This window comes from Paramisgurnus dabryanus, chromosome 22 (genome assembly GCF_030506205.2).
Source record: "Paramisgurnus dabryanus chromosome 22, PD_genome_1.1, whole genome shotgun sequence".
NCBI lineage: Eukaryota > Metazoa > Chordata > Actinopteri > Cypriniformes > Cobitidae > Paramisgurnus > Paramisgurnus dabryanus.
In genome coordinates, this window is record NC_133358.1 from 19,034,205 (window position 1) to 19,051,507 (window position 17,303).

The following is a 17,303-nucleotide window of genomic DNA, read 5'->3' on the forward strand; positions in this document are numbered from 1 at the left end:
CTTGTGTAGCATCTTTCTCAACTTTCTTCTTCAATTTAAGAGGCTGTTGTTTTACTTTTTAACCCTGATTTCCAAATACTACTTATTTTTGGTGTTATTTCATGGATATGTTGGTTACAAAATACATTATTGGATTTTTATAATTCAGTGCACATGAGGTTTTCCAATTACAATTTCTTTCTTTTTTTATTCTTCACGCCATTCCAGCATCTATGGCCATTTTCATGGTTAATCCATTCACAGGTTAGGGGAGGGACAATTTGGTATCTCCAATTCACCTAACTTGCATGTTTTGGCCTGTGGGATGAAACCGGAGTACATGGAGTAAGCCCACGCTGACACAGGGAGAGCATGCAAACTCCACACAGATGATGTTACTCCGCCCCAAGGTCGAAGTGCTGCAAACTAAGTGCTCTTCTGCCATACAATATAGTTCTCATTTTTTATCCGCTTAATAAATTGTAACGTTTTATTTTGTGCCACCATACTTACTCGTGTAAGTACTCATGTAACAGTCTTTAAATAGGGAAAACATGGAAGTGTTTGGTGGCTTCTAATTCCATCCTTTTTTGGATCCTAAGGAATGAATGGGGCTAGGCTAAATGCTAACACATTCATGACGCGCTGAACAAAGATTAAGTGAACGCATTGAAAAAAGATAGGTATGTATTCATTTGTCTAAGTTGAGGTAAGAACATAGTCAAATATTTAAAAACTGTGGGGTTTTTCTTTAAAAAAAAAAAAATCTAAAGGTAATAAGAAAGTTAATGTGAAAAATTATGCTTGATGGGGCAGTTTCCCGGACAGGGATTAGGTTAGTCCTAGACTAAAATAAATGTAAGAGCTGTCCAAACTGAAAACAACTTGCACTGACATATCATAAAATACATCAGTTCCCTTTGTTTTGCCTCGAAATGCACACAAGTTATGTTTTTAGTAAGGCATGTTTGTTTAAACTAGATATATTTCCTAATTAAACTAAGGCCTAGTCCTGGTTTAAGCTAATCCCTGTCCGGGAAACCACCCCTAAATGTTCCTTAAATTCATAGGGAGGGTAAATGTCTTAAAAAGCTTGTTAAACTGTTTCAATGCCTTGAGGCAGCTATTGCAAGTGCATGGGCACTTCTGGACTTTTGAATGAGGCACATGTGTGGAGGGGTGTACCATGAATAAAATACTGATGGGAGGGGCTGCACCATGCAAGGATTAAAAAACTAAAATCTAAAAATTAATTCTGTAAGAAACTGGTAACCAGTGCAAAAAGCCTCAAACTACAAGCATATTTCTGTGTGGCTGTGTTTTTGACCATCTGTAATATGTACAATAGTTTTATTTAAATACCAAAAGAAAGCGAGTTACAATGGTCTAGTCGAGAAAAAATAAACGCATGAATGATCCTTACGAGCTTAAAACTTTTAAAGGGGACATTACACAAAAATTGTTTAAGATGTAAAAAAATCTTTGGTGTCTCCAGAGTACAAATGTGAAGTTCTAGCTCAAAATATCATATAGATAGTTTATAATAGCATGTTCAAATCGCCACTTTGTAGGTCTGAGAAAAAATGTGTGTCCTTTTAAATGCAAATGAGCTGATCTCTGCACTAAATGGCAGTGTTGTGGTTGGATCGTGCAGATTAAGGGGCGGTATTATCCCTTTCTGACATCACCAGGGGCAGCAAAATTTCAATGATGTATTTTTTCACATGCTTGCAGAGAATGGTTTACCAAACGTTACTGGGTTGATCTTTTTCAAAGTTTTTAGGTTGATAGTAGCCTGGTCCAACCAGACTCTCGTACATTCATTTCATTTGTACAGAGAGTCTGGCCACGCTCCATTGCAAAGCGTTACTTCCGTTAAAGAGAGTCCTCTGTTGAAGTTTAAAACTATTGGATCTGCCCAGAGTCACTCAGGATCTGCCATAGGCGATCGCTAACATGTGGTTGTGACGTATATCATGCGCCGAAACCAGCCTGAAATAAGAAGTCAGAATGATCAAACCAACAAAACTTAGAAAACCTGGTTCTTGCTCTTGCTTTAACTTCTGTATATTCTGCAGTTTTGCAACAACGGACCGAATAGCTTTTCTCACGTCTTTCTCCGCTGCCATTACTGAACTACAACTCAAACTGACGCACGGCATCAACGCCATTGTTCTTAGCCACCCCCCTCTGTTCCCTGATTGGACCTGCAGATTTTTGCAGGAGAAAACGAAACTCTACACAGCAGTCCCAGACAGAGTACTGAAGCGAAATAAAAATGAAGCGGACGCACGTAGAGGGGCGGAGCCAGGCTAGGTTGATAGAAGAACCGGGGACACAATTATAGCACTTCAACATGGAAAAGTCAGATTTTCATGATATGTCCCCTTTAAAATCATTCTTAGCTGAAGAAGGATGAGTTGAGTTGAAATAAAATGTGTGTGTCTTCTTGTTTTGTGTCATCTAGTCTTCCAATTACTTGCAATTTAACTCTTTTTGGCTCTAGAACTGCGAGTTAATGGAAACACCAGACCAGGACCTGACAGACTTCACTAAGTGCTTGGCCATTATGCTGGAGAAGATCAAAGAACAGAAACTGCAGGTTGGACTTTGTCATATCTGTCTCTTTCCCACATAAAAAATATTCTGTGAATTCATATCAAAGTGTAGTTGTATATAATAAACCAAAATTTTAAACAGAAATATTAATATTATTATTAATAATAATAATTAATAATATATGCCTTTTAAAATTAAAAAAGCTGATATTTTTGTACAATTTAAAGTAATTCATATGAGCGTATATAGATATACTGTATGAGAGCTTATATAATTTATATGAGATAACTGCATGTATGCATATAACAATGACGCCTGATGATGTCATCTTGGAAACTATATTAAAGGGTTAATTACAGACAAAAATACAAATAAAAAGGTGCAATCTCAAGATAATCCTAAAACCTAAAGTGTGTTTCCGTCACTTTTCTCCTTCTCATGCATAAAAGGTGTGCTCACACTTCAGCTTCAATGTAAATTCATCTCCTTCAGGAGCTGTCACCTAGATTTTGTATGGATATTGTGTGCGTGTGTCTGGTTTTTCCTCCTCAAAGTCTCTGGACTGAGCTTGAGTCTTGTCAGACTGTCTGTTAGTTCTCACAGAGCTGCCCATCACCTCTGGTTTTAACAACGTGTGCGACTCAAACTCCATCTATATGCACACTACGGTTCTCCTATTCTCCCTATTGAGTTTATTTTCCACTTTTGTCTCTTTTAAGAGAAGAACTTATAGAAATGAATTGGCTGAGAGTTAATAAATACATTGTCTTTCACACATCTTTTGATTGAAACATGAATGGAAACATACATTTATTCGTCAAGTCGTTGTAGGGTGTCGACTCCAATCTGGTCTCAAACAAGGTGCATACATCTGATGCATAGAACACACAAAAGCAGCAAAGAACACAAGTTTTAATGGACTGCCGGGACACGGTTTTGTTGAAGAATGTTGCACTTAATTTCAAGTAAATGGTGTATCCGTGTGCACTGTATATTTTGCTTTATAGTTTTTGTACTTTTAGAAGTTAAAAGTACATTTTATTCCCCAGACATACAAACAAAACAAAGTCTGCACAAATATTTGTGGAGACCGCTGTGCCATTATTTAAATAATCTGTCTGTTGGTTTATTATTACAGTGTTATTGATTTTAATTTTACCCACCTCTTAAATAAAACATTTAAAACAAGCTGTGATTGGTTGGTGTGCAGTCGAGCTCCTTCCTGTAAGGACCACAAAATTGACCAAACATTATGCCAGTAATTAAACGTCTGGCTCTGCGAGACTATAAGTCTGATATGTTATAGTGTTTGTTCACAGTATAACTCCTAAAGTTTCTGTATCATTTACTGTGAGACTTCAATAATGCAACAAAGTTCAGAAACCAAGTACAAGTTATGAGATCATGGTTTCTGCTTCGCTTTTCAAAAGTTTCACAATCAGTCCAGATAATTACAGAGGCGCTATAAGATGAACAATTTATGTGTCATAAAGTCCTGCTATTTAAATGAGTGGATGGGTTTGCTTGCTGTGAAGTGTTGATTACACTCTGTGCATTTTAAAGAGGTTTTTGTCACATGGAGTTGGTGGATCTCACAGGGTGATGAGTACATTGCAACAGTCAGACAAATAGTCTCAGGAGAAAGTATCAAAGAGATTCTGCCAAGTCGACATTTTCTGGTTCGCGCTGTTCTCTCTGAAAACTTGCCATAATAAATGAGTCTATTGTTTGAAGACAGACATAACTCTGAATCTGCAGGGGGACTAGAAAAGCTTTCGTGTGACTTTATAACAGCACTTATTTATCCTGGAGTCACATAAAGAATCTTCATCTGTTGCTTTACTCTCAGAAACACTTCTATCTCATTTATAGCATTCATCCTTTCATTTGTGCATTCATTTATACATTTATTCATGTGTCTGTTTCTTCAAAAAAAATGTGTCTCTTTCTGTTTGGTTTTTCTTAGTTTCTTCTTTCCTTCTTAGTTTTTTTGTTTTTTTCTTTCTTTCTTTTCTTTTTTTCCCTCCTTCCTTCTTTCTCTCTTCTTTCTTTCTTACCTTCTTTTTTCTTGTCCTTCCTTTCTTTTTTCTTTCTTTTTGGCTTTCTTTCCTTTTTCCTTCCTTCCTTCTTTCTCTCTTCTTTCTTACTTTCTTTTTTCTTGTCCTTCCTTTCTTTCTTTTTTTTTTACTTTTTCCTCACTTCCTTCCTTCCTTCCTTCCTTTCTTCCTTCTTTCTTTCTTGCTTTTTTCCTTCCTACCTTTTTTCTTTATTCTTTTTCTTTTTCCATCTTTTTCCATCCTTTCTTCTTTCTCTCTTCTATCTTACTTTCTTTTTCTTTTCGTTCATTTCTTTCTTTTTTCTGTCTCTTTTCCTTCTTTTTCTTTCCATCTTTATTTCTTGCTTTCTTAACTTTTTCCTTTTTTCTTTAATCTTTTTCTTTATTTACTTTTTTCCTTCCTTTCTTTTTTCTTTCATTTTGGCTTTCTTTCTTTTTACTACCTTCCTTTCTCTCTTCTTTCTTACTTTCTTTTTTCTTGTCTTTCCTTTCTTTCATTTTTCTTTTTTTACTTTTTCCTCTTTTCATTCCTTCCTTCCTTGCTTTATTCTTTCTCTCTTCTTTCTTTTTTCTTTTCCTTCCTTTCTTTCTTTTTTCTGTCTCTTCCTTCTTTTTCTTTCCTTCTTTCCATCTTTCTTTCTTGCTTTCTTTCCTTTTTAATCCCTTCCTTTTTCTTTATTCTTTTTCTTTATTTACTTTTTTCTTCCTTTCTTTCTTTCTTCTTTCTCTCTCCTCTGTCTTTCTTTTTTTTTCTTTTCCTTCCTTTCTTTCTTTTTTCTTTCTCTTTTCGTTCCTTTCTTCCTTCCTTCCTTCCTTCCTTCCTTCCTTCTATCTTTCGATCTTCTTTCTTGCTTGCTTTTTCCTTTCTACATTTATTCTTTTTCTTTTTTCCTTCCTTTCTTCTTTCTCTCTTCTTACTTTATGTGACTTTTTTATTTTATTTTCCTTCCTTTTTTCTGTCTCTTTTCCTTCCTTCTTTACTTCTTTCTTTCTTCTTTTCTTCCTTCCTTCCTTCCTTCCTTTTTTCTCTCTTGCTTTTTCCTTTATCCTTCTTTCTTTTTCTTTTTTCTCTTCTTTCCTTCCTTCCTTCCTTCCTTCCTTATCTCTTCTTTTTATTATTTATTTATTCTTTTTATATCTATCTTTCTTTTTTCTTTCTTTTTCCTTCCTTTGTTTTTTCATTCTTTGGTTTGTTGTTGCACCAACCGCATTTGTCTGATTTGTTGTGTCATTACTTCATTGATTTCCTCTCCCTTCATTCTTTCTTTCTTTCTTTGTTTGGATCTTTATTTATTTACTTATTTTTTTCTTTCTTTAATTCTATATTTCATTGTTTCTTTTTCCTTCCATCTCTCTATCTTTCTAACCCATTATTGTGTGTTTGTTTTCATTCTTTCTTTTTGTTGCAGCACTAACCACATTTGTCCTGATTCTTTGTTTCATTAATTAATTAATTGGCTTATTTATTTATTTATTTGTTTCTTTGTGCTACAGCATTTATACAACACTTATGCTGGAGTTGCGTTGGCCACGTGCGGGCTGCAAACTTTAGAGATTAACAACCGCATTTAAATGCGGGAATCAATCCCCTAAATGATCGTTCCATGTCTGTACAGAACAAGACTTACTCCCGAAAATACAATGATTGACACACAGGTAGCCATAGCAACGGCTCTGCCGTCTTGTGTGGTTATCATTCACTGCTTTGACCAAAATAATATTACAGCTTTATGTTTTGCAATAAATCTCCTTCTTGGCATTGTGTGTTGTACGCATTTGTGAGGCTTTTGGGTTTACATACCATTGTTGGGCCTAACCGTTTATGTCTTTGGCTCATGAAGCGATCAAGCTTTTTTATTAAATTGGGAAGGCGCAGTTCCCAATATTTCCGTTTGTCATGGGATTTTTTGTTTGTTTGTATTGTTCAAGATCTGGCAACACTAGTTAGAAAAAGCACTTTTTCCCCTTGGCATTAATTTTTATATTTTAAAAGAGACCTGTCATGTCCATGATGCATGTTTAAATACATCATCAACAACTACAGTAGTTGGTCAGTTTGCTTCTGTACACACTACACAGAGTTTAATGCGGTTATCACTACCTGCCCTTTGGGTTTATTTCGGTAGTGCTGTTATCACTCCCATAATTTACTGATATGTGTGTGTACAGAACAGTATAAAGCACTAAAAGGTGCAGTGACAACCAAATTTATATGCAGTGTGTATGAGGACATTATGTGTTTTCTTCTTCTAAGCTCCAACAATCAATCACTTATAAATTTGTTTGTTCATTCATTTGTTCACTCATTAGTTTGTTTGTTTCATCATTCATTTGTTGTACAACAGAATAAAAACAATATTTTGAAGAGCATTTATCTGTGCTTTGCGCTCTTTCAATCACTCACATACATTTGACCATTTGTTTGCCTGCTTATGACTTTCTGCCATTTATTATTGTTTGTACCTTCATTCATCCATCACTTTATTTGTTTCCCTTTTTTTTGCAGGTGGACACAATAGTAACGCTAGGCGGTCTTTTGGGCCGCTTCGATCAGATCATGGCCTCCGTGGAGACTTTATTTCATGCCCAGAAGATGACTGATCTCCCCATAGTAGTCATACAGGGCTGTTCCTTGGCCTTCCTCCTTCATGAGGTAAACACTTGTCTTTCATTAGTATGTGCTAATCAGTGTTTACACTTGTATGCTGTTGACACCCTGATTGCAGCACTTAAAGATCAATGGTGATATTAAACAATTTACAACTGCACAAGCACTTTGCTTATTCCACTTGTTGTTTTCTGTTTATGCACGTTTGAAAGGTCACATCTCTGAATTACAGGCACTGAGCTCGCACTATGTACAATTATGGGTCTTACACCAGTAAAAAAGCATGCGAGTGGTGGTGGCATGTGGTTCAAAACTCTGTTGTTGTAAATATTTGAAATGTTGTGGATATGATTGTGTGTCCATGTGAAGGTACAGCTCAGCTTGCTCTTTGTTCCCCTACTGGTCTATGCTGAGATTCGAGTGAATGTTCAAGCAGACTGTAATACAAAGACCAGCTTGTTTTCAATAAGTTTGGAAACTTTAAGGTTTGTAAAAACTTAGATTAAAGGTATTATATTTAACGTCTATAGCGAAAGTAGTAGATGGTAATTAGGCCTGGAAGAATAGTTTTGGGAAAATCTTGACCATTTTCTTGAGATTTTAGTGAATGTTCAAGCAGACTGTAATTCAAAGCCCAGCTTGGTTTTTCATGGTTTTTTTTTGTTTTTTTTTAGCTTTACAGGCATATTGTGCAGCAGGCCAGTGATTTTTTTTCTTGAACAGAGAGTAGCAAGACACTAGGGTCGGATCAATAGCAGATTTTTTGCTTTGGTATAAAGCTAGCTTCTGGTACCTTTGTATTTAAACTAAATCAATAATTTGAACAATCTTCATGAGTAGCTGATGAAATTAAAGAGCTGTCAGTAATTGAGAAGCTCAGATGCAAAATCCACTAAATGCCACCTTGGTCAAAAAGAAGATAATGGTAATGAACGAATGCTCTCAACAGGTATTATACATTTATCAAATACTTTCGCTATAAATCTGCTTAAGCCCGGCCTCATGCCATTTAGAAATACCGGTTTGTTTGCAGCATCCATAAGCTTTTCCATTGCATAGTACTCACTTTGGCTTGGTTAGCTTTTCCATCGAGTTTAGTAACACTTCACAGTGGGAGGGATTATAGACGTGTCGTTATATTTGCCCAGCCTACTGCTGTGACATCATACAAGTGAGAGCGTTGTTGACCCATACATTCATTTATTTCTCAGTCCGCCACAAAATTAAAATTGGCCACCACAAATAGATGTTTGCACATTGTGTTTATCACTACCTCGGTCTCACATGACAGTTTCTGTACAAACACCCGTGGCTTCAGTCGATGCGCTCCGCTGAGCCTCATTTAAGTCACATATAAGCATATATGCGAACGTGGGCCACGCGAATGTGCCGCCACAAACTGCAAGTCTGGAATTTTTTTATGGTGTCCCTGATTCTCAACCTGTGGATGTTTTTCACCCTAAAAAGGAGTTTGGGAACGTATAGCAAATAGTGTTGCTTTCGTCAACGAAAAGTTTGACGAGACGAGACGCGACAAAAATGCTGGTCATGTGACGATGACTATAATAAAATGTATAATGCAATACTGTTGACGAATAAAAACGAGATTAAAAGTTGTTTACAAAACAGAAACTAAGCTAAAATGTCTTTTCATTTTCGTTGACCAAAACGAGACAAGACGAAATGTTAAAACTTTATTTCGTCTTTTTAGCCATCCCAGCATCTCCTGCCACCTGACTGCAGATGATCACGTGGGTTGTTGGCGCTGTGCAGATCAATCAAAACGTAAAAGTACTGTGAGAGGAAGTAGAAAGCATGCGGAGCAGTCTGCTCTTGCGATGCTTTGATATCATACGCCTCCGTTTGCACATTAACGGGCATTTCAAACAGTGTATAGTAAAATAAATATCTTGTCAATTTAAATCAGAGCATCTTCCATGTCTGGAATGGATGTATTCTTGAGTCTATAAGGTAACAATAATATAACTTTTGTTTGAAATGAGTTTGGCTAAAAGAAAATATTGTTTTGTCTATACTACTACTAGGTCATTATATTATATGGGTTAAATAGAATTGCATTACTAAAAAGAGACTAAAATACAATTTCACTGACTAAAACTAGACTAAAATGTCATCAGTTTTCATCGACTAAAACTAGACAAAAATGGTCATGGATAAGTCTGACTAAAATAAGACTAAAATGCCCAAATTTGGGGTGGACTAAAACTTGACTAGACTAAAAAGAGTATGAATGTGACTAAAACTAATAAAAACTAAAATAACAGCTTGACACAAAGACTAGACTAAAACTAAAATTAAACAGGCTGCCAAAAACAACACTAATAGCAAAGCACAGATGACAACATGTTTGCTCGAGACAGCGCAAGCTAGCATGAAGGTAAAGCTAATCTTTACATTATAGCGATGGCGCTGGTAGTGACGATTCTCTCAGACCAATCAGTAATCTACAGTGTTTTTGTGTTATGTTTTGGTATCGGCTCGCTTGAAGAACCGAGGTTGTAGTAAAAAAAATTCTGGTACTACGTACTGCACCCAGTGGAAAGAAAAGTAAGCTGACCTGACCCAAACCAAACCGTGGGGTACTAATGGAAAAGCGCCATAAGAGTCTGACTCATTTACAAGAGAACATATCAGACGCACTGAGAGGGTTTTGCATCTGAGCTCTTCAATTTATGTTTAATATAATTTTTTTGTTGTGAACACATTCAGTTCCTTATATTTAGTAAAGAAAATAAGTGTAAAGGTTACGTTTGGAAATTCATCCGGATGACGTGGTACTGAAATATATTTTGTATTACTTGTGCAGTGGGGAGCATTATTTCTCTGTATATGGTCTTTTTTATCTTATTACATCAATTCAGGCTGCGACTACAGGTAAATATAATTTCTAGCACCGTGGCACTGTATATTCAGTTGAACAGCGATGCAGGAAACACTGGTGAATATAATATAAAGTCACCAGAGACTGTGTTTACATTCATTCTGTATTTCTCAAACTGCACCAAAACACACAGGAACAGTAAACACTGAGCTCAATGTGTATTAAATTTTATAAGAGCTTTCATCAAACTTAGAAACGTAAAAATATGTTATTTCATGCTTGTTAAGGTTCCCATCTAGATTTGATTTATAGATAAATTACAAAAAAGTTATAATGTCAAATATGGAAAAAGACCCAAACATATTTAATGAATCTCACACGTTTATTAAACACATTCACTTCATTTCACACTGACTGAACAGATGCTAAACTGTGCAGCACATTGTTGTCAGGTACCGGTATACTGCAGTAATGTTTGGGAACACTGTAGGCCTACTATTTAATATCAGCAAACTAAACTATAGGACATTCTAACCTTGCACAACTACACAATTGCTATGGTGGCATTATTTTGCATTTTAAGAACCTCTAAAGTTCATCGAGAGTACAGAGAATACATGACATTGAAGTGACTCTGAGAATGTTAATCTTTGCCTGTTGTGATGGGACAGAAATTGAAATGAATGCATTCAATCTATATAAAGATGCCCATAAAGCAGACTTATAAAACATGAATGCGGTTCTCTGTCATTGCAGCATTTTTTCACAGCCATCCCTGGCATTTCAGAAGCAGATCTCAATATGATTGTAACTATCAAACTTTGAAGTTTGCAAAAACTGTCTTAGATTAAAACGGCAAATTAAATAATATAAGAGCTTTTTACAACACACAAAACTGTACCTTTTCTGTCACTGGGGTGGTAACCTTAGGTTCTGTTTTGTGCCTTTGCAGGTATGCTAAACATAATACAATGGTGTACCTTTTGGGGTACATTACTGTTCCTTAGGGATCTTTTGTTTACCTTTAAAATTTTCCAGCTTTAAACACTTAATTTTTACAGTTTTTCAATCCATTCAGCCAGTGTTAATTTTAGCAGCAAATTCTGATTTAGTCTTAGTCTTTTGAATAACACACCATTTAGTTTTAGTCTTATTTTAGTCATCTGAAATCTTTTAGTTTTAGTCTAGTTTTAGTCGACGAAATATCATAAGAGTTTTAGTCTAGTCTTAAGTTTTTTAGTCTGTTATGGAATGGTATTAAGGTTTGAATATGCAATACAGACACAGATTTAATGGTTGCTATAGAAAACACGTATTTTATTTTATTCTTAATGTCAAAAAAACTGACCGTGGCTTTTTCACCAAAAAAAAATTTCACATAAAATAAGCATAAGGCCCGCTCTACCTAAAAATATATATGGTCCCTGAAAAAGATATGCATTGTCCCTAAATGACATGCACACACAGACGCACGCAGACACACAGACAGAGACACACGCACGCACTTACGCACGCACTTTGTCCAGTCATGTAAAACCACAACATCTACTATAATAGTAACGTTACACATTTCATTCAATTTGAGGACACTGAATATTTATACTCAGTATTAATTCAGACAACCCAATACAATCAATACAGTTCAGATGTGTATTCCTTTCGTTTCTATGTTATACCAAGTTTAGCGAAAACACTGTGGTTTATCTGATAAAATAACCTTAGCGTGTATGCTTACCTTTCCATGTATTTCTGGATGAGTCATTTTTACAGGCTGTCGTCTTGTCATATTTGAAGTGTGACCAGATTAGACGCTAGCTCTGACATTTTTGTTGTTAATGAGACATGTCTTCGGACCGGGTGCACCGCAAAACGTTAGCGTGTTGCTAACGAGCGAAGTCAACTGAAATCAGCCAAAGCTGGGAACTAAGACTGTACAACTAAATATAATGTAAACAACCTGTTGTGAAAACAAACTTTGCCGCGGGTTTTCAAAATGACTCTGCCGACTGCTGCCTGTGTAGATCAACCTACCCTCAAAGATTCGCTCTGATTGGATTTCTTCCCAACTGTCCCACAAAATGAGTAGCTCTGATTGGATCTCTTCTCCATTCGTCCCTCCCTAACATTTTCGTCTTATTTTTATTCGTCGACTAAAGTGTCAGTTATATTTCGTTACAGTCTTCGTCATCATATATGATTTTATTTAGTTTTTATTTAGTTTTCGTCCGTGAAAAAGGTTCGTTGACGAATATTTTTCGTCATCGTCTTCGTCAACGAAATTAACACTGCATTCAGCCAATCTCCTGGTCTGGCCTTAACACTTTTAGCATAGCTTAGCATAATCCATTGAATTTAATTAGACCATTAGCATCGCGCTCAAAAATGACCAAAGAGTTTCGTTATTTTTCCTTTTTTAAAACTTGACTCTTCTGTAGTTACATTGTGGAGTAAGACCGACAGAAAATAAAAAGTTGCGATTTTCTAGGCGGATATGGACTCCGGACTATACTCAGACTCCGGGGTAATAATCAAGGACTTCATTAAGGATCTTGAATCAAGGACTTGGCTGGCGTGCCATGGCTGCAGCAGGCACAATGATTAGGGATGCACCGATACTGGTATCGGGTATCGGCCTCGATACCACATTTTCTAAAGTACTCGTTAAAAGTCCCCCGATACCTGGAATCGATACCACGGTCTGAGAAATGTCTATGTTTGAGGCGTGTAAGGGGTTAATGCCTCTTGTGTTGTCCAAAGAGGCAGAGTTTACAACAAACTGGAAAACTAGTCCCTTGTTTTTTTTGTTAAATTATATGACTAAAGCTGTTACCTGTAAATTTAAATCATGTTTTTTATTAAGTACTCTGTATCGGTATCGGCAAGTCCTGAAATCCAAGTAGGCCTACTCATACTCGTACTCGTATTCCAAAAAAGTGGTATCGGTGCATCCCTAACAATGATATTACACAGTGCCCCGAAAATAGAAAATAGTCCCCTTGGTAACTTTCAATAGTTAGGTTAATCAGGAAACTCTTTGGTCATTTTGCTGGACTGTACTGCTCACAGTAAGTTCATATTAGTTAATACATTAACTAATTTAAACAAATGAGACCTTATTTAAAGTTACCATTAATTGCATAGGCCTATACTGGGCTCTGTCATACACCCGGCGCAATACAGAGCAATGCACGACGCAAGTGTCTTTTGCTAGTTTAAACCTGGCGCAATTTCATCATTTTCACGTTTAGCGCCACATTGTTTAAATAGCAAATGCATTTTCGCCCATTTTTGCGCCCATGGGCGTTCTGATCTAAAAACGAGGTGTGTTCAGGCACATTTTTGGCGCGTTGCTATTTTGAGGCAACTGAAATAGACTATGCCATTGACTATAACTAAAACCTGCTCTAAAGTCTATGGCACATTAGTGTTTTTGTTAGTTTATGAGCGCGTTAGAAATATGCGCCTATAAACGGGACAACGTAGGTTTGCTTATTACACACATGGATGCGCAGCAGCACAAAAACGCTTTTAAATATGAAAAAGTAAAGCATTCAAATGTAAAAGATTAATTGAGTCTCTGGAATATAAATTAGGACCGATTATGAGACATTAGAAGACGCAAAGAGCTGCTTCACCTGCAGCCTGATAAGTAAATAAATGCTTTGCTTTAAACCAATGCATCTGTTTTTAAAAAGGCGGGTGGTGATAGCGCAGTGGATAAGACACTCGCCTTTGGTGTGAGAGACCCGGGTTCAAATCCACTGTGACACCATTGTGTCCCTGAGCAAGACACTTAACCCCTAGTTGCTCCAGAGGCGTGTGACCTCTGACATATATAGCAATTGTAAGTCGCTTTGGATAAAAGCGTCAGCTAAATGAATAAGTAAAAGTAAATAAATGTTTTTTTAAATCTACCTGCGGATTTATTGAATATGATGACTCTGTACCTGTGGATATGGTGAGATGAGAAACATTTTTACACTCATGGCGCTATCCAGATGCTGAAACGGCTTTCCGCACGTTTTTAAATTCTTTGTCTCCTGTTTGTTACAAATAAAGTATTTTTACAGTACAAAAATTTTCTTACATACTTGTAAATTATTTTTTGATGATACTGGATAGCCATACATTTACAGCAATTAAAAGCCTGCTTTTTTACTTCCATGACTAAAAGAAAACGGGTTTTAAAGGTTTTAATAAAAAAAAAATTCAATACAATTGAAAAACAACACAATTATTTAACATTATACTTAAACCGGGAATCTTCTTCTTCCGCTTAGTTTTTCAGTCTCCAAATTCCGCTTTCTAAATAGGGATTAGACATAGCGCGAGCGCAATTGGCCTTTAAAGGGGATGAGAGCTGAGACTCTCATTGGTCTATTGCACGTTAAGCCCAAAACCCTCCCATTACTCATTAAAAGAATAGGAACAAACCTTTTCGACCGTGCGCTCGGCGCACAAACCATTTTTCCTGTCGTTAAATAAGCAAAGTGATTCGGACACGCCCATTTAGACCATGCATAGTGTGCTTTAGACCATGCGCTTAGATCGTTAAAATCAGTGGCGAACCGTGGGTACTTCAGCTGGGCCTTCAAAATATGCAATGAAGTGCAAATGCCTCTACATCCATAACTATTCGTATTTCGTTAAATCATACAATGAACGTGTAAAAATTCTGAGCACGCAAAGTTAAATTACAGAATGGGCATTGTCTGCCTTTAAATGCAGTTTTAAAGTTTAAAATTACTTTAATCTAACTGATAAACACAAATACAGACTCTGCTGCTCTGTAATGACAGGGGCTCTGTAAATTTGCATTTAACAAGCTTAAATTATGTTCTTTAATTTATTTTTTAATTTTTTGGAAATATATATTTAGCTGTAGGATACCTTGTTAGTCTTTTCATAAGGGGAAATATACCACCCAGCGTTCTCAGTGCACCTCCTTGTGGCTTATAACTGTTGTTATAAGATATCCAGGGCTCGCAAAATCGCTAACCCGAGCCCCGAGGTCCCGGGGCTATAGCGAATTCATGTCGAAAAATGTATCTCCGCCCTGCCCATCAGGTATATGGTGGAAAAAAATATTTGTATGTTTTCGCATTCTCTCAGATTTAGTTAGGAAATTATATTGTATGTAATTCGGCGTCGTCTGTCAGTCATTACTATCCTCACGTAACAAGTGAAACTGTCAGGAAGTAAAAGTATAATTAAACCCATTATTTTTCTCGTGTTCGCGTCATTCTCCTCTGCACGCGCTTCTCCCGGCAGTGCTCTTCACGAGTACGCGCTTAAGTAATTTCGTTTTTACCTCACCCCTATCAAGCTAGCCACAACGTCAATCACGTTTTCCGCCATTTACCTCAACAACTCTCACCGCAGAGTTTCGGGCCATTAGACTGTATTAATATTAACGGTCTATGATCTTCGTTTTTGGTGTTTTACAGCAGCTCGCATCCAGTTTGTTGCATGCTTAGGACTTCATGAAGGCTTACAATGCTTTGTTTTTTACCCGCCCACTTGAAATCAAAACGTGATTGGTCAATTTGCCCGTCACTCTCCACACCAAAACACATAGCTTGGCCTTCCCTGGGATTCATGAAGTCCTAACCAATGAATGAGCCAGATAACCGGGCCTTAATAGAGACAGACGATTCTGATTGGATTAGATGTTTTCATGACATGAACCTGACAGTAAGCTTAACGTTAGAACATAGATGAGAGAAAATATATTACATGTATTGTATTAAATTGAATTAAATAGAAATTTAAAAATGTAAAAACATATTTTTATTGAATACTATATTATTTATTATTTATTTATAAAAAATCTTTAAGAGATCTCTGAAGGCGTAGAAGGCCCTGAAGGTTCCCCACTGGTTAAAATAGGGCCCATTATGTTATTTTGGGGGGATAGGAGGCTTCGGGATACCTCCCTGAAAATACTTTTTGCATGTTGGGATGTCTGAAGATACGCGTCACCTGTAATATGGCAAAACATCTGCGTTTGCTTCATTGTATCTAATTAAAAGAATGCACCCTGTTTGATGCGTTGCACATTCTAAGTGCCGATTCTGCTGAGTGCTCTTTATTGGTCGGCGCCAACAGTAGCCAGCACATGCTACACGTGAGACCCACTTCCCTTCAAAAGGAAGGCTCACCCAGGAAAAACTGAGGAGTGTGACAAATCAATCACAACATTTAAAGTGAAAGGGCTGCATGCATTTTCGGTTGATGAGTCGCTGTCATTTAGGTAGGTGTTATGTTACGAGGAAAAATTTAAATCATTTTGAGCTAGCCTAGCCATGTTTGTTTAAAAATTTTGCAGCTCCTAAAAACGTTTTATGTAGCCTTCTTTTTTGGGTTTAATTGTAAGTAATGGCACAAAATAAGTATTTTTGATCTATAACGGCTTGAATATTATGGAATCAAAATCAAGAATCGTTTGGAATCGATAAGCGGAAACGAATTTAGAATCAGAATCGTTAAATTTGAAACGATGCCCAACCCTACTCTTGCATGGGTACTGCCCTAGTGACAACGTTTCAATCTATATAAAGATGCCCATAAAGTAGAGTCATTGTACCATTCATTCGCAGCTATTCCTGACAATTTAGAAGCAGATCTCAATAAGTTTGGAACCGACAAACTTTGCAAAAAGTTAGATTAAAATAAAATATCACATATTATATTTAGCGTCTATATTGAAAGTAGTAGGTGGTAATTAGGCCTGACAGAATAGCTCTGGGAACATCTTGACAATTTTCGAGAGTCACTTTCATTTTGGAAGCCTCATCATCATTCATCTTGCTTGTAGGTGTGTGTGCGTGCATGTGCGTGTGCGTGTGTGTGTGTGAACGTTGACAATAATACCCCACTTTAGAAAAGTGATAATTGAAATGATCACAATATTGAACCAGACTGTTGTTTGCGGAAGAGACATGAGAACATTATTACAATTGGTAGGATGCCAATGTCTCTGGAGGGGTGAAAGTATTAAAATGCATCTTTCTCTGTCAGTTGATATCTCTAACTCTGCTGGTCTGTAATGGAGGCTCATGACTAGGTGTGTAATATAAAATAAAACAAAATAAATTAGGAAGGAATACAAAAACAATGCATTACCGTAGTTTACACTTGTGAGTGCTGGTTTTGTACCAGCAGGGCCAAAGGATCTATCTGCAGTGTGTAGGGGACACATGAAATCTTTCAGCATGCCTCATGAATTTTCATTAGGTGATGTTATGTCCACGCAGTGG

The 17,303-nt window shown here is 36.7% G+C and overlaps 1 protein-coding gene across 1 annotated transcript in view; it reads left to right on the plus strand.

Moving 5' to 3' along the window:
• tpk1 (thiamin pyrophosphokinase 1) overlaps positions 1-17,303 on the plus strand; it is an 83,604-nt gene that overhangs the window by 41,505 nt on the left and 24,796 nt on the right. The window contains exons 6-7 of the mRNA XM_065258075.1: positions 2,486-2,581; positions 7,101-7,247. Of these exons, the coding sequence (XP_065114147.1) occupies positions 2,486-2,581; positions 7,101-7,247 (243 nt within the window). The remainder of the gene's footprint in view (positions 1-2,485; positions 2,582-7,100; positions 7,248-17,303) is intronic.